The sequence below is a fragment of the Mytilus trossulus genome, chromosome 3 (genome assembly GCF_036588685.1).
Source record: "Mytilus trossulus isolate FHL-02 chromosome 3, PNRI_Mtr1.1.1.hap1, whole genome shotgun sequence".
Taxonomy (NCBI): Eukaryota; Metazoa; Mollusca; class Bivalvia; order Mytilida; family Mytilidae; genus Mytilus; species Mytilus trossulus.
The window spans coordinates 2,131,156-2,153,229 of record NC_086375.1 but is presented as its reverse complement, the minus strand read 5'-3'; the positions used below and the strand labels follow the sequence as shown (position 1 = coordinate 2,153,229).

Below are 22,074 nucleotides of genomic sequence, written 5' to 3'. Positions count from 1 at the left end.
AATCCCATAGTTGAACTTTATGTAACATTGTAATATTTTATCTTGTAATTTTTCATCAATATTTAAAATACTGTTTAAACTTATATGAAGAAATATTGATTATTTCTCCTATAGGTATTTTGCTTTAAGAAAATAAATTACAGATGCGTCTTGTAAAATATAAAAAAGAAAATTTCAACTTACAAAAAAAACAGATAACATGACACAACCATATATTAGTACGAAATGACTTTTATTCTTTAATGACAATGTTCTTGGTGCATTTCATCAAAAAATTCTTAGTACAGATATTTATTTATTAATTTGATTCTATTTCCAGTATTTCCCTATTTATTTGTGACTCAATGTAAAGCTTAAAAAAAATTATTATACTTGTGACCAATTATTATTAAAAAAATTAAAAAAATTAAAGATGATAAGGTTATTTCCCCTTATTTTGTGATACAACATAAACCAAATTTAGCCATGTTGAAAATTGCAAAAAACACAGCCCACATATATATTCAAGACTTATAATTGGTGTAAAGTCATTGATTATTATAAAATTCCCATGATGCCAGCATGAAATAAAATAGTTCTTATAGAGTCTAAATTGATAATTTTCAAATAAAATATACCAAAAAAATGCAAGTTTCTCAAACTGACAATGTAAACCCATCATTTTTTCATTCATATAATATCAATATAGTTCTACTCAAGACAAATTTCAATTTTGATTAAATGAAAGATGGATGCATGGAAAACTGTATCTGTTTAAAACCCTAATAACTGAAGGTCTTCTTTCATTCAATCAAAAGTTGTTGGAATATTGTTCAGATATGAGCAGTTGCATTTTCATATGAACTGTTTACATCGTTTACTATACGTTTTTCAGCAACCAAGTTTTGACCTCATCTTCATGAGATTTTAACCAGTTAATATTTGTTCTGATATTCTCTAATGCTGTTGACACAGCTCTCTTGGCTGGACCGCTATCTACTTTCTTGAAAAATTCTTCCACCTGTATGAAAAGTAAAAATAAATTGTTATTTCTCTTCTCTACTGGTATTAAAACAAACATTTATTAATATGAAAATATAGAAATATTTGGAAAATGGAACATGGTAGTAACATTTTCTCTAAACATTGAAAAATTTAGTAGATAACAACATAATTTGACCTTAGAAATTCAAAATTTGTCAAATAATTCTGTTAGTATAGCATACAAGAATTTAAAATTTTAGTTGAGAACCCATTATATAGAGGAATAAGATTAAGACTATTGTTGAGACACTTTTCTTATGCATGATCTTTTATCGACTTTTGGCTTCTTGTTTTTTGGTTATTTTTTATGTTGTTGGATGTATACTCAAAATTTTCTCAATGTGTTGAAGACCTTGGCACGGTCTTTGTGCTATTTTCTGCTCTTTGGTCAGGTTGTCTCTTTAACATATTCTACATTTCCATTCTCATTTGTTTAAATCTCCTATATTCATACATAGCTTTTATCTGGTTAATTTTGTGTGTGCTGCTTGTATAAAATTTAATGACATTAACAGTACCAATTTTGACTACCACAGATGTTAATCAAATTCACATAATTTTTACAAGCCATTAGATGCAGCATTTCGAATGAATATTTGTAAATTAGTTGAGTAAAGATTCACCTCTTTGTAATCAAATTCTGTAGAAAATGACGATGTTGTCGATTTGACGAATTCTGGTAATGTAAAGGATACATCTCCATACCTGCAAGTACAGAAAAAAATCTATTAATAGTATACTTTTATAATCACTTTTTTTAAAAGAAGTAACCCCCCCTTAAAATGTAGATAACCAGAGTACAATAACATTTGTAGGTTAAGGAATGTCAGACAAATACTAAGTGGAACTGTACATAAGTGGACTAAAACTTAGTCCAGTAAAATAAAGTGCCCGACAAACATATTTTCAAACTAAAAATGGATTGATATGATGCAAACAGTATATATATATTGTTAATGGGTAGGGAAACTGGACTGTTATCAATATCTTATACTATTTATGATGTCAGAGGTGAATAGTCTTAATACAGCAATTAAGGAGATAAATTGTATATCATTAAGGGTTGGGGATTTGAACCATTTATGAGATATTTAAAGATTTATATAACAAAGCAGGGCATGACCTATTTCTATTAAAAGATAAAATAGATATATACCATTGAAGTAATTTTTCCCAGTTTTGTTGTACAAATCTCCAAGCCAACAATTGTCCTGAAGGGTTCTTGGTCACTGCTCTCATAACTTTATACAAATCTTGGTGTTTGACCATATCTTCATTTAAAGCCATGTGTAGCAACCTAAAAAGAAAACAATTAAATATGTTATACTGTAAATTCAGATATTTCTGCATTCATTTATTATTGCGATTCTGTTATTTTTTACTAAAGTGTGATTTTAATTTTCGCGATATTCAGAAAAATCCTGTTTGATTCAAATATATAATTTCAGAATGCAAGTTTTAATTATTGCGATGATAACCCTGTCGCATTTTTCGCAATAATAAAAACATTGTAATAATTTCTGAATTTACAGTACCTATAGGTCAGTGACCTATAGTTGTTAATGTCTGTGTCATTTTGGTCTTTTAGGGATAGTTGTCTCATTGGCAATCATACCACATCTTCTTTTTTATATAATATGTGACGTGCTCAGAAGAAAGCGCCTTTTAGGAAAAATGAAAAATATAGTTTACATGTTGCTTTTTCACCAATTTGCATAAAAAACAGTGAATAATAAGGTTCAAGCATGAAATCACCTGAAAACAAAAAATTGAAAACATACTGCATGAATATAACCCTTTAGCACCATCATACCTGTTGATGACTATGGAATCTCTTGTCTCTCCAAGTGTTGACAGATATCTGTCTTTGTTGGAGGGAGTGATGGAAGTGTTGTATTTCTCCAACATAAACTTCCATTCTGCCCATTCTCCATACTTAATCCCAGCAGTGTACACAGCTGTCTTAAGATTGGGGGGAATACTGTAATAAAACAAATTCATGTGACTATATGATTATTTTATATGATATCTCTTTTCATTACACAAAAGCTTGTCCAAACAGGTATCAAACACAGAAATAAGAAGATGTAGTATGATTACCAATGAGAAAACTTTCTACCAGAGATAAGATGGTGTAGAGGTTAGCAACTATAGGTCATTGTATGGCCTTTAATAATGAGAAAGTTCCATATTGCATAGTAAGCTTTAAAAGACCTTTTAACAAATGTAATATAGGGAATAAGTCAAAGGGTCATATTTCAATTTCATGGTCTGTAACATTTACTAGGTGTTAAACCACTTTTTGTATACTTTTTAAAAACTTTATTTCAAATGTACCTCTGTGGATTCATTTATTTTTTATTGGGTACAAATTTTTCGTGGCTAGAGGAAAACTTGCAAAATCATGGATATTTAAAATGTGGTTTTGGCAAAGTCAACATACATTCCTTTCAAAAATTTGAAATTTGCTGAATATTTGGATTCATGGTTTTCTTGTACCCACAAAATCCATGAAAATTTGAATCTGACAAATATTAATGAATACACAGTATCTATTAATGTGTACACAACTTATGAAAATTGCAGTCTCAATTTTAAAGCATTATGTTTAGAATTGTGAATTATTTCCCTTTAGTCACAACTTTAAAACATTTCAATTTAAAAAAAAATACATAGATGGAAAGTTAAACATTCACTTCAGTTGGCAAATAAAGGATATTACATAATTGAAATACTGTGCATTCATTAATATTCGTTGGATACCAATTTTCGTGGATTTCGTGGGTACAGAAGAACCACGAATTCAAATGTTCAACGAAATACAAATTTTGTAAGGAATGAGCGTAGACTTTGCCAAAACCACGAAATTAAATATCCATGAATATGTAAGTTTTCCTCAAACCACGAAAATTGGTACCCACGAAAATAAATGAATCCACAGTATACTAAAACTAGACAGTTATTGTGACTATGAAATTTTGGGACTATGCCAATTCAGCAGCAATAAGCTAATAAGAGTGTTAGCTCTTTTTCCAGTATGTTTATAAATCATAGAAAGATTACATTCACTTCTTTTATATATATATATTTATACTATTGAAAATGTATGACATAAAGACAAAAAACAGCACTAACTTGTCTGTTTAGGTTTTCACCTTACCTAGTGTTTTTAATCATCCAATCATCATAGAGTTGTCTACCCTTCTTTGTAGCATCGCTGTCTCCTAGCATTATGACCTCTGACAGCAGGTTAGAACGGAGATATCTATGATAGATAACATATTTTATTAATCTAAACTCCTGCTTATTTTAATTAATGAATTTCAAAATTAAAAATTTACTCATTTTTATTTATTGTCGAGCCTTCGACTTTAGTCGAAAAAGCGAGACTAAGCGATCCTACATTCCGTCGTCGTCGGTGTCGTCGGCGGCGTCAACAAATATTCACTCTGTGGTTAAAGTTTTTGAAATTTTAATTACTTTCTTAAACTATACTGGATTTCTACCAAACTTTGACAGAATCTTGTTTATGATGATAAGATAGTATCCAGATGTAAATTTTGTAAAAATAAAATTCCAATTTTTCCGTATTTTACTATAAATGGACTTAGTTTTTTCTGCTGGGAAACAAAACATTCACTCTGTGGTTAAAGTTTTTAGAATTTTAATAACTTTCTCCAACTAAACTGGGTTTGTACCAAACTTGGACAGAAGCTTGTTTATGATCATAAGATAGTATCCAGAGGTAAATTTTGTAAAAATAAAATTCCATTTTTTCCGTATTTTACTATAAATGGACTTAGTCTTTTCTGCGGGGAAACAAAACATTCACTCTGTGGTTAAAGTTTTTAGAATTTTAATAACTTTCTCTAACTATCCTGGGTTTGTACCAAACTTGGACAGAAGCTTGTTTATGATCATAAGATAGTATCCAGAAGTAAATTTTGTAAATAAATAAATCCATTTTTTCCATATTTTACTTTTAAATGGACTTAGTTTTTCTGCGGGGAACCATTACATTCACTCTGTGGTTAAAGTTTTTAAAATTTTTATTACTTTCTTAAACTGTCCTGGGTTTGTACCAAACTTGTACAGAAGCTTATTTACCATCATAAGATTGTATCCATAAGTAAAGTTTGTAAAAAGATTACTCCGTTTTTTCTGTAATTTACTTTTAAATGGACTTAGATTTTCTTACAATCATAAAATAGTAACAAGACTCATTGTTGTTGAGCCTGCGATTTACAGCAAAAATAGGCGAGACACTGGGTTCCGCGGAACCCTTACAAATTTTTATTTCTAAGGGATGCATTTCTACCATTTTCCTAACTAAAATAATTACTTCATTCACAATGTACTGTAAATAAGTCTCTTTTTTGTGCCAGGTTCAGTATGACAAAGGATTTTCTTTCTATTTTCTATACTTTTAGTTTTCGCACTCTAACTTTAGTAAAAGTGAATAGAAATCTATGAAATTTTAACACAAGGTTTATGACCACAAAAGAAAGGTTGGTATTGATTTTGGAAGTTTTGGTCCCAACATTTTAGGAATTAGGGGCCAAAAAGGGCCCAAATAAGCATTTTCTTGGTTTTCGCACTATAACTGTAGTTTAAGTTGATAGAAATCTAATAAATTTTGACACAAGGTTTATGACGACAAAAGAAAGGTTGGTATTGATTTTGGGAGTTTTGGTTTCAACAGTTTAGGAATTAGGGGCCAAAAAAGGGCCCAAATAAGCATTATTCTTGGTTTTCGCAAAATAACTTTAGTTTAAGTAAATAGAAATCAATTAAATTTAAACACAATGTTTATGACCACAAAAGGAAGGTTGGTATTGATTTTGGGAGTTTAAGTCCTAACAGTTTAGGAATTAGGGGCCAAAAAGGGACCCAAAAAAGCATTTTTCTTGGTTTTTGCACCATAACGTTAGTATAAGTAAATAGAAATCTATGAAATTTAAACACAAGGTTTATGACCATAAAAGGAAGGTTGGTATTGATTTTCTGAGTTTTTGGTCCCAAAAGTTTAGGAATAAGGGGCCCAAAGGGTCCAAAATTAAACTTTGTTTGATTTCATCAAAATTGAATAATTGTGGTTCTATGATATGCCGAATCTAACTGTGTAATTTAGATTCTTCACTTTTGGTCCCCTTTTCAAATTGGTCAAAATTAAGGTCCAAAGGGTCCAAAATTAAACTTAGTTTGATTTTGACAAAAAATGAATCGGTTGGGTTCTTTAATATGCTGAATCCAAACATGTACTTAGATTTTTGATTATTGGCCCAGTTTTCAAGTTGGTCTGAATCGGGGTCTAAAATTAAACTTTGTTTGATTTCATCAAAAATTGAATAAATGGGGTTATTTGATATGCCAAATCTAACTGTGTATGTAGATTCTTCATTTTTGGTCTTGTTTTCAAATTGGTCTACATTTAAGTCCAAAGGGTCCAAAATTAAACTTAGTTTGATTTTAACAAAAATTGAAATCTTGGGGTTCTTTGATATGCTGAATCCAAACATGTACTTAGATTTTTGATTATGGGCCCAGTTTTCAAGTTGGTCCAAATCAGGATCTAAAATTATTATATTAAGTATTGTGCAATAGCAAGTATTTTCAATTGCACAGTATTGCGCAATGGCAAGAAATATCTAATTACACAATATTGTGAAATAGCAAATTTTTTTTTTAATTAGAGTTATCTTTCTTTGTCCAGAATAGTAAGCAAGAAATATTTAATTGCACACTATTGTGCAATAGCAAGAATTTTTTTTAATTGCAGTTATCTTTCTTTGTCCAGAATCAACTTAAATCTTTGTTATATACAATGTACAATGTATATTCACTTTTTACTACCAACTGATAAATTAAAATAATCTTTACCATTCAGTGAAAACAAGCAGTTTTTTTACATCTTAATATTTTATGATGTATTTAAATGAGAAGTTATTGTTGCAAACTCCATTAGAAATTTTAATTGAGATTAGTTTTGGAATAAGGGAAAGGGGGATGTGATTAAAATAATTGGGTTCAATTTTCTCATTTGAAATTTCATAAATAAAAAGAAAATTTCTTCAAACATTTTTTTGAGAGGATTAATATTCAACAGCATAGTGAATTGCTGTAAGAGAAAACAAAAAAATTAAGTTCATTAGAACACATTCATTCTGTGTCAGAAACCTATGCTGTGTCAACTATTTAATCACAATCCAAATTTAGAGCTGAATCCAGCTTGAATGTTGTGTCCATACTTGCCCCAACCGTTCAGGGTTCAACCTCTGCGGTCGTATAAAGCTATGCCCTGCGGAGCATCTGGTTTTTATTAAATTAACAATAATTACAAAAATTTCAACGAATAATCAATTCATAGATGCCAACTCCCTTTTGACACAATCAGTAAAAATCTATCAAAGGAGTAGGTCCGGTAAGGACCGATTCGGCCACAAATTTCATCGGACGAAAAAAATTTGACCACTTTTTAAACGCTTAAGTGTCTATTTCATTTGATTCAATTAATTTATTTGAAAGATTTTAACTTATTAAGTCACTCAAAACGATCCGATTCAAGCTCAACTATGAAAAATTTACCAAATATGCGAAAAAAATGTCACTTTTCAGATGGTTTTTGTCAAAAACGAAAGTGGCCGCATCCGTGTTCATCCTCAATCTTTATATATGTTATGTATTATCATCAAATACAACTTCCATTTCAATATTTTGGATGAACACGAATGCGGCCACTTTCGTTTTACCCGGAAACTGTCTAAAATTTAACAAAAATGCTGGAATTGTGAAGATTTCAGTAATTTTGCATGACTTAATAGTGCTAGTACACAATATATGTGCATTGTATTGTCATAAACAGCCCATTTTTATGTAGAAGAACCACTCTACTGTCCAATATATAACAAAAAGTTAACATTTTAACAATTTTATAAAACTGCTATATTTTGGGGCCAAAAAGGGGTCTTACTGAACCTACTCCTTTTCATAGTTTTGCAAAGTTTTTAGTAATCATTCAAAAATATGCATAGTTTACAAAAAAATCACTGACGGGTGGTTGCAAAGTGATGTGCAATAACATGTTTCCTTAAACATGTTATCAGTAGTATGTATTCCATTCATTAATTGTTCAGACGTTCTCCAATCGTACATTTTCATTTTGTCAAGGAGAAGAAGAGAAAGGGGGAAAGCTACTTAAGTTTGCCTCTTCAGAAGACAGCTAGTTACCAAACCATAGGTTGATATCTCCAGAGAAACCGGAAGCTTTACATTGGCGTTTTCTAAATACTGGACCGGAACGGAAAAGTAATGATTAAAATCTGTGTTTTACAAAATTAAATGGCAACTGCTGGGAATCCATAACTATTTGACTTTGACCATAATAGAGTAGTTCTGATCACAAAATCAGAAAAATTACGGGAAAATCTTAATGGTTGGCATCTATGGCAATTTATTGTCAAGTTATCACTGATTCTTACAACGGTGAACTTTTCAAGCGTAAATTTTTTTGTAAGTGCTTTTGTTTGTATAAAATATTCATAATTCATTTTAAATGTTCATAATATTTTAAAGGTAATCTTGTTATTCCTTATATCACATGACTTACTTTTGTAAAGGTTCCCCACTGTCGTTCCATGCTAAACTGGTCTGTATTGGTTTAACCAAGTTTAATATATATGTCTGTAATGTTAAGATACGTTTGTTAAAGGCTACAAGATACCTTCATGACAACACTTCTTTTATTTGTTATACTGTGAAACCTTTTTCTTTGTTGTACTGTGAAACCTGACTAAACCAAATCTTACATTAACCGAAATCCTGTATAAACCAAACATGTTCGTAAGCATCGTCATTTCAAGTTATGTGCGTTGTGAACCTGATAAAACCAAACATCAGCCAAAACCGAACAAAATGTTAAGTCCCGAAGAGGGTCAGTTTAAACAGGTTTCACTGTACTTTAAAATTAACATTAACTTTGCCCAGTAATACTTGTCTTATCCATATCCTCTATAAACTGGAATTATTTCTAAATGCAACTCTTTTTTTGAAAGATTGAATATTCTGTAACAATTTTAATAATTATCTCTGAACCTTAAACAATCTTTTTCAAAATATATCCAGTATTCTGTAATTTTTGAAATTGGCTTTTGATATTTCAATTGTTGTGAGAAAGGCATTCTAAGAGTTTTTCCAAAAAAAATAATGTATTTAAAAATTTGACAGCAACTTTTATGCACAATTAAATGAAATTGCATTTTAGAAAAATTGCAATAATAATTTTTATTTACATTACTTTATTTGGTGTCTCATTAGCATAAATCTTATAATATTGTTTAAAATGGAAAGGGTGTTGTTATTTGGTGCTTTAACTACTCAAATTTATAATTACATGGAGCAGGTTTGGCATCAGCAAACATTTACTCCACCACATTCTGTATGTGCCAGTATTAAGTGAAGAGCCTACAATTTCGGTGGTTTTGATCATATCAGCTTTTCATTTATTTTCTGTACATAATCAGTGATCTATATATAGTTGCTTACTTCTTCGTCATCCAGTCTTTTGTGGAGCATTGTCTCATTGGTAATAACACCACATCTTCAGTTTTTATAATAATTGTCATTTATCATGCATACCTTAAACTCTTCATAAGCTGGACTCTTTTGAAGCATTTTCCTGATAAAACCGAGACCTCCCAATGCACTGTACCAAGGGGCATAATCCTCTTCTTTCTTCAGATATTTTGTCATATCCAATGCTGTTGTGTGTTTTACTAAACCAGCTCTGTAAAACAGGTTATAAATGTTCCATATCTTTTTGAACCGGGAATAAGAAAGACAGCTGATAGCTACATACATTTTTTATTTCATTTAAAAGTTAGATTTTAAAGATGATTTTAAATTGTTCATAAAATTCAAACTGATCTATCACAGTCTGGAAAATAAAAGAAGAATGTGTCTTAGGACACAAATGACCTATCTCAAGTTTTACAATTTTCATGTAAAAAAGGGGCATAACTCTAGATCAGTTATAGACTTTAAAACCAAATTCAAATTCTGTATGATGGGGTACTTAGCATTTTGATAAAACTTTAATGAGGCAAACTTAAGTTTGAATAAAAACTTAATTTTGGAAACAAGAAAGAGGGTAGATTGATATATAATGAACTTTATACCTAAAACTAACATTTTACACAAACAGATTTCTCTATTTTTATTTGTCAATTTGCAATCTATATTCTAATATATTACAAACCTTGCTAAGTTGAAAACATCATCTATCAGCCCTGATCTATCACCTGCTGAGAAAACCTATTAAAGATTAAACAAACAGTATTTTTTTACTTTGTATCAGCCATGCTTGAAGACCCAAATTGGTGTATTTAATTTACACTCAGATGTTATTGTCAATGCAGAATAATAGTTTCAATAATTTAGGCGATTTTATAATATGTCAGTGAAAACCATGATAAATGCAGGATATCCCATTTCATCTATAAATTCTTGGTGTTAATACAAGATACAAAGTAATTGATATAGTTGTGCATTCTAAGATAAACAGATTTTGATGCAAGCACAAACAAACAACTATATATATTAAACTACAAAATTAATGTTTTGACGAAAAATTCTGAGAACTTTAGAAACTTAAAAAGATCAGGAGGAAAACAGGATAAGTTTTACGATCATAGCCTTTGAAGTTCTGTAGTCAGGGTATTCCCCTTAATATTCAAATTGAAAACTAATCTGTACTTATATAGGAGAGTTGCATAAATTCTTAAAAGCAGAAGGAATATAATTTTTATCTTACTGTATGATCTATCTGTAATTGTTGTATAATGGTATTCCACATGACCTCTTCATAGTTCACTCTGTAAAACCCATACATCCCATAATTCCCTTTAATCAACTTTACATCTTTAGTAACACTGATTTCAGCTGTAAATGAATGTAAATAATAAAGTTTATCTGTAGTAAAATCATCATTTTGTGGATTCATTTAATTTCATGGGAACCAATTTTCGTGGATTGAGGAAAACTTGCATTGTCGTGGATATTTGATTTCATGGTTTTCCAAAAGTCTGCATTTAATCATACAGAAAATTTGCAATTCTATGAACATTTAAATTCATGGTTTCCCTGTACCCTGTAATTGATTATACTAAAGCTCTTATTATCTATTAAAAGATATATTAATGTGAATATTCACTAAATAATAGGAATATATATACAATATTAGGTCAATGCCAGAAAAATTTAAACTGCTTTGTATGAGGCTGAGAAACTGGAGACGGGCAAGGTTGTACAAAGCACTTCTCCAGTTTTGCGCTAAATACAAAACATTTATATTTTTCTGACATTGACTTAATATTGTTTTATACTGCAACTTAAGTCGGTACCCAACACTTTAACTAAAATTAATTTGTCTCGCTTAACTTTCTTAAAATTTTGACAAAGTATTTACTTTGACCCTTTGACAAAAATATTAAAATTTCAAAAGATTTGAACCAACCGTTTTATCAGAAAAATTACACTGGTTATATAGCAGTTTGACAAACACTTGTTTTGATCATTGAGAAGCTTAATATTCCTTTTACAACACAACTTAATTTAAACGTTTAGCTGATTTTACAGAGTTATCTCCCTGTAGTATTAGGTACCACCTTAAATAAATACATTGATAGCTATTCAAATGTTAAACAAATTTCCTACTTATTTTTATTCTTTAAGGAAACCCTAATTATGGAAAAAGTAATCCATGATGCAATTGACATTGCACAAAATATATTTAGGAAATAAACACAACAAGCTGCAGTATATACCATGTTATTTACTAAATGATATGTTGAGCAGGATGTTCAGTGTTACCTGACAATCAGCAGGAGAAACACAAGTGTATCAGTGAACAGTTGCACCTTCTAATTGACAAGGAATCAGTTTAATAGAAAGATTGTTTGACATTATTATTATTCATACAACTTACCAGAACCTTTGTGAAGCCAGACCATACCAGTACTATTTGTACCATCTTTATAAAGGACCGTGTATCTAAATGGAATATACCACTTGTATCTGAGAATTAAAAATAAATCAATTTAACCATAGTTATGAACATATTAAAATATCTATACAAATGTAGGAGTGGGAGATATCAGTGTTTTACATCTCTTCATAGTTTTACTATCTCATATAGACCATTTTCATATAACCAACTTTTGATTCTAGGTTCTACAATTATTCGACACCTACTCTGTGTCAGATCTAGTTACTTGCTTCCATTTCCTGTTTATCCCTATTCTCCCCATGAGATCTAAGTAACACATCTGTAAGAGCCTTGTGTCCCTTTTGTGTGTAACCCCACCCTGACCATAAAATCTGTACTCCTTGAGTCAGTATCAATTCTGTTAAATAGGTCCCAAGATCCCATCCCTGTGTTCCTCGTGTTCCATCCCTGTGTACTTACCCAAAAGGAGATTCATCCAACTTTGTAGTTGCTGACCCATCAGATAGAAATCTTTCCTGTGTCAGTATAAACTTGTTACCACTCTGTTTTACACTGACCACTGGGTAGCCCATCTGTAACGTCCATGTGTCCATTACTGCCTTAACATCAATTGTATTTCCACTTTTCTGTATATCAAATAAATAAATAATTAAAAACTACGTTCAAACCTATGATTGCATTAGATAAAAACTGTGATTTTTATACGTGTGCATGTAAAACAAATTTCGTTGTAGAAGGGTCTAAATACAGTACAAACAACATTTTCCAAAAGACCAAAAAAGTGAAAAAGTATATTTAAACAAAACACATTTGACTAACAGGTCGAACAACTGATATTCTTAAACCCTGCTGACTGCCATTGGCAAATAAAATTGATCACGAGATGTAACAAAATGGATCTTAATATAAATTTAATACTAAACAGAAAACGATAAACTTGTGGCCAAAATAAATAATTATATATATCATAAAAATTTGAATATCATTGACATGCCAAGAAACATGCTTTATCAACCCAATAATGATTGCTTTATGTATCTCTTTTTTAATTTCTTGTTGCTTTCTAAATGTGTGGTATCCAAATAAAGTATTAAGATATTTTTTCCAATTCCCAAAAAAATCCTTGAAGCATTCAGACATTAGGCCAGGGGGTTAAAGGCACTTGATTATGTTTTCGGCCAATAACTTATATTAAATAAATGAGAATTCATGAAATTTTGGTTGCTTAAAGACTTAGTACTGTAATATAGTGTAACCATACCTTTGATAAAGCACTCCATAAATCTACCGTAACAGCATTGCCATACTTGTACTGCTGGAGATAGGATGTAATGCCGTCCATAAATTTTTCTTTTCCCAGGAATTCTCTCAACATTCTTATCACTGAAGCTCCCTTTCAAATGTAGATAAAATTTGGAATTAACACAGCTTTAATGTTGATGTAATGTGTTTGTTGTTGTTCTGCTGTTTGCGTGTTGTTTCGACTATCATATTATTTGTCTATACGTTTCTCCGTGATGATTGTTCTTGCATGTGTTTGTGCAGTATCTCTGTTTCATAGTGTTTAACAATATTTTTTAACATTGTCAAAAAGGGGGAGATTTGGCATACCTATAAACCAGGTTTAACCCACCTTATTTTCTTAATATTTCTGTACCAAGTCAGGAATATGGCAGTTGGTTTCAAATAGTTTGTTTGTAGTATGTGTGTTGGTGTTGTTTTTGTTGAATTCAGTGTTCTGGTGTTTTCATCTTATAGTTGATGTGTTTCTTCAGTTTTGGTTTGTAACTAGAATAGTTTTCTCTCAATTGATTTCTGACTTGTGAACAGTGGTATACTACTGTTGCCTCTATTTACTCAACTAGGAGACTGTGGTCAGAGCTACTGAATGCCTCTTCATTCAAATATACAAGAAATATGCATATACCCAAAATTACATGTGTTGATTAAATAAAGAACCATGTGCAACAGCGTTGATTAAGAAAAATTCTATGACATTTTCATTGATTAAAGAAAATTTGCAGACCTAAGGTTTCTTTCCCTTTTATGTTCATGTCAATGCCTATATTTTAAGTAAAGGAAATCTAAAAAAATCATTTCAATATAACCCCAAAAGATCAGAAGTCTATATGGAAAATTTCATTAAAATTCTTACTCTTTTTTGGGCAATTTTACCCTGAAAACCAATGAGCAGAATTTAAAAAAAACATCACGGGGATGAGGCTAGCGATTAATAAGGATGTAATCTTTTTATTCTTAAAATATAATAACTTATCGTACTATACCTTATCATATGATATTGTATCAAATATTTCGTTGATATCATCTGGATTGTGAACAGGTACTTGTATGGGATGTGATGTTTTCTGACTGTCACGACTTAAAGCTTGCTGTAAAGTCTTACAGATAAACTGTTCCCCCTGAAAGAAAAAAAAAACCACTTTGATAATAAATATATACCAGAAGATAATTAAAGGTTTCATAATGTGTGAAAAGGCAAGTCTAGTTGTTAGTTTAATGAAATAAAAAAACTGTTCTGATCAATTTTCCAATTTGTTTATTTTTTCATTGAGCATTTGGCTATAATTCTTGAACAATCACCATGCATATATATATTACATTCTCTATACTATGTATACTGATGTAACTAGGAATATTATTTACATACATATGACTTTAAAAAAAAGATAATCATGTGATAATTAAACAAAACAAGAATTTGGAACTTTATAACTGATATATTTACCATTTTTAATGTTGGATCTACTTTATCTGTACCAAGGTATTCCACGTAGGAAGCAAACCCTTCATTCAGCCATGTATCATCCCACCATTTTGGTGTTACTAGGTTACCAAACCACTACAACAACATAACCTCACAGTCACATAAACATACTGTTTTCTATTTACATCATAAAGTTATCAAATTTAATTGTATATCCACAATTTATATCTTTTTCATCTTTTATTAAACTTGTCACACAGTCTTTGTGCAGATCTTGAAAGCACAAACATGATATCTGGATTTCTATTTCAGTAAACATGAAGAGCAAAATTCTACGTCTCTGGTGGATAGTTGTCTTATTGACAATCAAAACCAATCTTCTTATTTTGTATTCCATTGTTTGAACGCAGTCATAGACATTAAAACAATTTCCAAATTGAAATAGGCTTCAAACAGACAAATATTACTTTGCTCATTGTTGAAGGTCATATGGTGACCTATAATTGTTTATAAAATTTCTGTGTCATTTAGTCTCTTGTGGAGAGTTGTCTCATTGGCAATCATACCACATCTTCTTTCTTATAAATATTACGAAGTCACAACTAATGTGGCTTGTATAACACCTCAGTAAAATGAACTATAAACTTTACCTGATGAGCTAGCTCATGGGCAATAACAACTGCTACCCACTGTCTGTCTGAGTCTGAAGACTCCCCTGGGTGATACAACACTGCTGATTCCCTGTATGTAACTAATCCCCAGTTCTCCATAGCTCCTGCACTAAAATCTGGTATAGCTATCAAATCTGGAATAATACATGTACAACTTCTATTTCAAACATCAAGAGATATGATCTATTTAGATTTCTATAAAGACATCAGTTATAAATAGTGTGCAATAATGAATTACAAATTTGATTATACATTGTTTAAAATAATCAGCAGAACCAGCTTAATGTTTGGATTCGCATATTTTTGTGATTTTTGTTTAAAACAAATTTAACCTATACTTTTTTTCATTAATTACAAGTACTTTTGACATTTTTCACCTTCTAATCATCAAAGTTGAATACAACATAACAATGGTCATACCTTCCCAGTAAAGTAATCAAGGCCAGGCTAATGTCATTTCAAAGTCACAAGTCTGATAATACACCTTATCGCTATTCCCGGCTGACCCTGCCGCTTGAACTTTTGACGCATACAACAATCACTTTTTCATTGTGGCGTCAGCTTTTTTGTTTTATGACGTCATAATTTTACGGGAACCTGTGTGATATCCAGTAATGGCGGACAAATAGCGATAAGGTGTATTAGATATATCAAATTTTCTGAAAAACATGTTTCGTAAGATGCCAGGAATATCTATAAATAATACTTACCTAGCTTTGGTAGAGGATATTTTATTTTATATAAATCATCATAATACTCTAAAACTGTGATGGCCACCTTCAAAGCAAAATCTACCTGGTCAATTTGGTCTTCTGCTGCATAAACTGCTACCTATATAATATATACAAATAATCACAATATAACTATAATGTAATCTTATATTTTAAGCCTCATATTAAACAGGAACCATGTTTTGCAAAACATCTAAAGTAACGGTTATAAGTTATAAGGTCAACTTATTAAAGTAGAGGTCAGTTGGAACAGGCTCATGATTGGTGTGTTCAAGGTATCAGTACAAAAACATATAAGCATGATAAAAGATAACTTTTAACAAACTGTAAAATAGATCTATAGCTTTAGTGAAAGTATACTACATACAAACGTATATGGTATATTTATATTGCAAGTCTGCTAATACATGTATCAAAGTCTGTCATGAGAAACCAATATAACAATTTCAAATCAATCATGTAAGCTTGTAAGACCAGTAACACAGACCATATTACAAATAAAGAGAATTAATAATATTAATATTGGTAAATTGGTAAATATATTGTTGACTCCCTGGCATTCATACCACACCTTATTTAAATTTATAAATCCTTCTAATAATGTTAATATATATCATCATGATCATAGACAAATTTTCAATGAAAACATTAACAAATGATAAATATACATGATATATATCAAAGCAGAATGCAATAACTCTGGATTTATTACTTTTAGTGGAATAGCAGTTTACTTCGGTAAAGGTAAACCAAGGACAGTGGGTTCATTATTGCTAGTTGGATAGCAGTTTTTTAGTGGATTTCCTGGCTACAAGTGAACCATAAAATTAAATGTATAATGAATTATATATTTTATATAGGCTTGTACGCAAACCTTAACAAAACCACAAATCATTATCATATATCAAAGAACATTTAAGTTTTCCTTAATCCACAAAACATCTGTACCCACGAAAATGATTTTTCCAGTCCATGAAAAACAGAATCAGCAAGATTAAATGATTACAGTGTACATTGTGTATGATGTACTTACATCAACTCCTGATTTTGTCTTTCCTTTCTTTGATTTATAATCACAAACAACAAAAGCTACTAGATAAGTTGACATCCTGACACTTTCCTGGAACCTATCTATTACTCGTCCATGTTTATGATCTTCTGTTTTGTTTAGGGGCATGTTAAATAAAGCTATGTGCTTCTTGTCTCGTACAATTGACATTTTAAATGTGGCCTTTAGTCCTGGTTCATCAAAACAAGGGAACGCTTGTCTGGCACCTGTTGGCTGAAACTGTGTTGTACCAATATGTCTGAAAACAAATGAAAACATATCGTCAAAAAATAAATCATGAAGTTAAGAAAAGTGAATACAAAAGAAAGCTAATATGAAAGATTTCTTGCCTTGTGTATGTTCAAAATAAGTATATATATGAGAAAAGTAAATTATTTTCCAGCAAAGGTGATAGTTTTGATTGGAAATAAATCAATGTAAATTTATCAAAAAAATACATTGTACAACATGATCATGATGATAGTCAACTGAACTAATGAAACTGTTAAAAATCTTAATGAACAAAATTGTAAAATTTGATATCAATGCCCAAAGCCTAACAACCTTATACATGTACGTAATACAAACATGGAAAGCTTCATGGTCTCCATAAAACAGCTTCTTTTTCCCCTTACAAATTGTAAGTACAATTAAGTGAGCTTCTAAGTATCTTCTTTTTTATATATTCGAAGTATATGTTTACAAGAACAATCAACATGATTAACTTGATGCATCATTTACCTTCTACATGTTCTAAAATTAATATAATAAATAACAAATGAATTAACATCAATATAAACAAATTTTTCTAAATTTGTCATGCATTGGATTTCACCCTAAAAAATAATGAAATATGTCAGGCATCCACAATATTGTACACTTAAAATTGTTGTTCAAATAAAATTTCTTAAGAATATATACATGTATCTATGTTAATTGCAACTTATAACTTATTTACTCACACTTACCTAACTTCTCCACTCTTTGTCTTGTAACTACTTAAATAGAATCCAGCAAGCTTGCTGACAATGTTAGCATTGAATTTAATGATAATCATAATTCCTGTTCTAGCTGATGGGTACATTTTTCTATCAGTGAGAATAGCCAGCTGTTCGTTCTTAATAAACTCCAGGTGTTTTTCTACAACTATTGGTGATCTTTTGGTACTTGGCCCTGTCAGTGTAATTGGCTTCACAAGTATTGTTGTAAATGTCAAATTTTTTGTATGTAAAACAATTAAAGATGTGATTGTTTTAATTTTTGCTTTAATTTTCACTGTTCCAGAAAATTTCAATGCTGTCATATCTGGGTCTAAAAATACATCGTAACTAATTGGTTCAACAGTGTCTGGTAACCGGATATCTTGCCAAGGGAAAACATCACCATTGGTGGCGTAGATGTCGTCTTTGGTGATATTAGGTGTTGGGGTAGCCAGAACAGTGTTTAGTTTTTCACAGGACGAAGATCCAGAACGAGCAAAGGCAGCAATGATAGCTATAATCAATATTAAGACTGCACAGAATACAACTATAGCTGTTGCTCTCCCTTTGGAACACACAAGTTGTTTACATCGCTGTTTGACTGAAGGTTCATACACTGACTTCCTGTTTAAATTCTCACCTATAATGAATATGTATATAATATGTAAATGTTTATGAATATGTACAGTATGTATAAACATGATAAAGTGCCTAGAAAATGAACCTAAGAATATTAGACATGTTAGAGTAGATCTGATTCATAACCTCCTCCCTGATGTACATGTATGTATAAATGTAATTTGACTTTCAAAAGATAGTCAATCATCACTGATCATAATGCTTAAGTGTGATTATTGTGTACAAATATATCTGTGTACTGTGTTCCAATGTTAATCCCCTCTAAATTTTAGTCATGTGGTTTTCAAAACAGCTTTTTTACAGCCAATTTTATAGATAGCTTTTTGTTTAATGCTAAATATACATTATGGGCTTTTCTCATTTTAGAAGGTCACAAGGTACCTAAAGTTCTTAATTTATGCGTCATTTTGTCTCTTGTGAAGAGAAGTCTCATTGGCAATAGTACCGCATCTTCCTTTTTATATACATGGACCAAATTTTTTAGATGTCAGCTTTTATAGCTTACTGTACCACCTTCAATGATGACTAAAACATACACAGTCTTTTCTGGCACTGTCTTCACTGTCAAAATTATGAGTTTTTAATCATGTTAATCTTTCACTACCGATTTTGATTACCATACAAATTAAGAAAACATTAAATTTAATCTAAACTTTTAGAAAGAAACATATATCATATACCAAAAGTTTAAATAGGTTTATTGATTTGAATTTGTTTAACTAGGCCAAAAAAAAATATATGTCTGTTTAATGTTACATGCTTTAAAAAAATAGGGTAGGTAGGTCAGTATTTTCATTTTATTTTTTGTGACATGAATTTGAGTGTGTAGTTTCGTCTTATCATGGTCCAAGTTAAACATGAGCCGAGTTTACTTGTAATTCTAATGATTGAATTATTTCTCTTTGTTATTGATTGGAAAATATGGTGGTAAAATGTTTATTTCATCAAACGAGTTGATAATTTCCTTAATTAGTAGCTATCATATATTCACGATTATTAACATTCAATTTGGGATGTATCAGGCAACACTATCTTCACTTTTAACAGTCAGGGGTACTACTTAAACAAGTGATTTCAAAATCACTTCTTTCAGTGATTTTGGCTGTTGAATATAAAAAAAAATCACACAGACTATTCAAAATCACTGAAACAAGTAATTTGAGAAGTTAAAATGCCATTAACTTACTGCCCAAGTGCACTGGTGAAAATGATATCCAAAGATAAAGGGATAATTGATTATGTAGCAAAATTATAGAAAAGTTTGTGAAAATATGGAAAATCAATGAAATTATCATTTGAAGATCAAAGGAAACACAAAATCACTTAAATAGGTGATAACTGAATTTTAAGAATCACTGAAATAGGTGATAATGAAATCACTTGCTTAAGTAGCACCCCTGACTGTTTAACACGAGTTCAGTTTATTTTTCACTTTATGACGGAAATAATATGGCGTAGGGTAGGTCGGGTTACTGTAAACAGACATATATAAAAAAAATTTACCTATAACAAATGACAACAGGCATTATAAACATATGAACACTTTTGGTATTTTGCTGAATGACCTTAAATAGACATATTAGTTAGATCTGTCTCCCAAGATTAACCTTCTGACATAAAACAACAATAGCTTTAAAGATGTAATGTCAAATGTACATGTACAGGAATTTGTTTGATTTTACGTAATGGCAGACAAATTTGCATACAAGTATAAATCCACTGGGCATCAATTAAATCAAAATAAATCATATGTCATTTGTGTTTAATAATTTGTAAACAAGCTTTGGTAAGTGCTATAAATATATATTTTTCATTGTTTTTAAAGTGAAATTCTGACAACTTTTTTTTTAATGTGTTGAACACAGGTACTTGAGGACAGGACCCTATAGGAGCCTTGTGATGCCCCCCTCCCCCTTTTTTTTTTTTTTTTTAATCGAGCAAAAATATCATTATTTTCGCTTATATTCAGCTCTCTGTATGCTATTTATCACTTCAAATGCAAGGAATACTATCAAATACCAGTTTCTAAAATTTGGGGTTTCTGATATATATTTTGCTCGATTAAAAAAAAAAAAAAAAAGGGGGAGGGGGGCATCACAAGGCTCCTATAGGGTCCTGTCCTCAAGTACCTGTGATAAATGTAAGTCCGAGATTACTCTGACGTCCAACATCCACTTTTTTATATTGGACGAGCTCTGACGCCCCACGGCCCCAGCTTGTCTGGCAAAACAGCCGTTGGACGTCAGAGTAATCTGGGACTAAATAAATATATCTAATAATTCAACTGAAATTGGAATAAAAATTGGGTGTGAATGTGTAGGGTGTGAACAGACTTTGGGGTGAAAATGTGAGGTGCGAACATGTACTGGGTGCGAATGTATATTGAGCCTGATACCCCTTTTTTAACATTCTGAGATAAAAAAATATTTTGATTTAAATTGTACATGTACATCACTACATCATACATGTATAATCTTATATCAACATCAAGCCAATTATCTTTAAAATCTTCCAGGTCAAGACTAGATTTTAAGGTGAAATTACCGCAAAGGGTTGTGTCATTTAATAGAGATAAGACTAGTCGACAGAGTGCTGGTCCAGCTTGCCACTGTCAGCTTTCTATTTACCTGGCAAAAATGATACATCTTCGATGTCATCGGCCATTCTTTTCCTCAGAATTAAGATCTTTTAAATATGAAATCCGGTTCTACAACATAGCCACGTATGTTACATAGTTGTTTGTCTGTGAATGTCACTGGGACAATTTACAAACATGAAAACATTGATGAATATTAATTGTTTTCATTTGCAGAGTTCCGGGTATAACTTTCCAAGAAATCCGAATGGATTCCCGCGATTTTCCCTCAACAATCTAACGATGTACCAAACAAATATTGTATAAATAGTTGGTAACAACGAGCAAAAATAATAGTTCACGTAACACATTTACAGTGTTCGTGTAGTAGTAGTTGTGCGTAAATTTTAGTTATGCTTCAGTTTTAGCATGTGTAAATGATCTGACTAGCTTCTTCTGCTTTGTATGTCCTAAAGAGTTTCAAAAGAGGAGCAAAAGTTATCAGAGGGCATCAGAGCTAGGGACATTCAAACTCGTAGATCCAAAATAAACTGACAAAGCCAAGGCTAGAAAAGAAAATACAAACAGACAAATATAAGTTCACCAGGCACAACAACGAAAACTAAAGGAAAAGGAACAAGATTTTTGTTACGACATTATGAACATATCCGATACCATCC

At 30.8% G+C, this 22,074-nt stretch overlaps 1 protein-coding gene across 1 annotated transcript; it reads right to left on the bottom strand.

Annotated features, from left to right (window-relative positions):
- Nucleotides 1-218: 218 nt before the first annotated feature.
- LOC134709979 (endoplasmic reticulum aminopeptidase 1-like) lies at nucleotides 219-21,640 on the bottom strand. Its single transcript, XM_063570108.1, has 19 exons — nucleotides 21,447-21,640; nucleotides 18,169-18,820; nucleotides 17,186-17,459; nucleotides 16,132-16,252; nucleotides 15,401-15,555; nucleotides 14,772-14,885; nucleotides 14,311-14,445; nucleotides 13,287-13,418; nucleotides 12,485-12,651; nucleotides 12,005-12,093; nucleotides 10,832-10,959; nucleotides 10,277-10,332; nucleotides 9,658-9,805; nucleotides 8,630-8,703; nucleotides 4,184-4,288; nucleotides 2,837-3,004; nucleotides 2,180-2,320; nucleotides 1,647-1,728; nucleotides 219-1,000 (listed from the first exon to the last, which is right to left on the bottom strand). Exons 1-19 carry the CDS (start codon nucleotides 21,481-21,483, stop codon nucleotides 860-862), a joined length of 2,919 nt encoding a protein of 972 aa, XP_063426178.1. The 5' UTR covers nucleotides 21,484-21,640; the 3' UTR covers nucleotides 219-859.
- Between the last annotated feature and the right edge of the window lie 434 nt (nucleotides 21,641-22,074).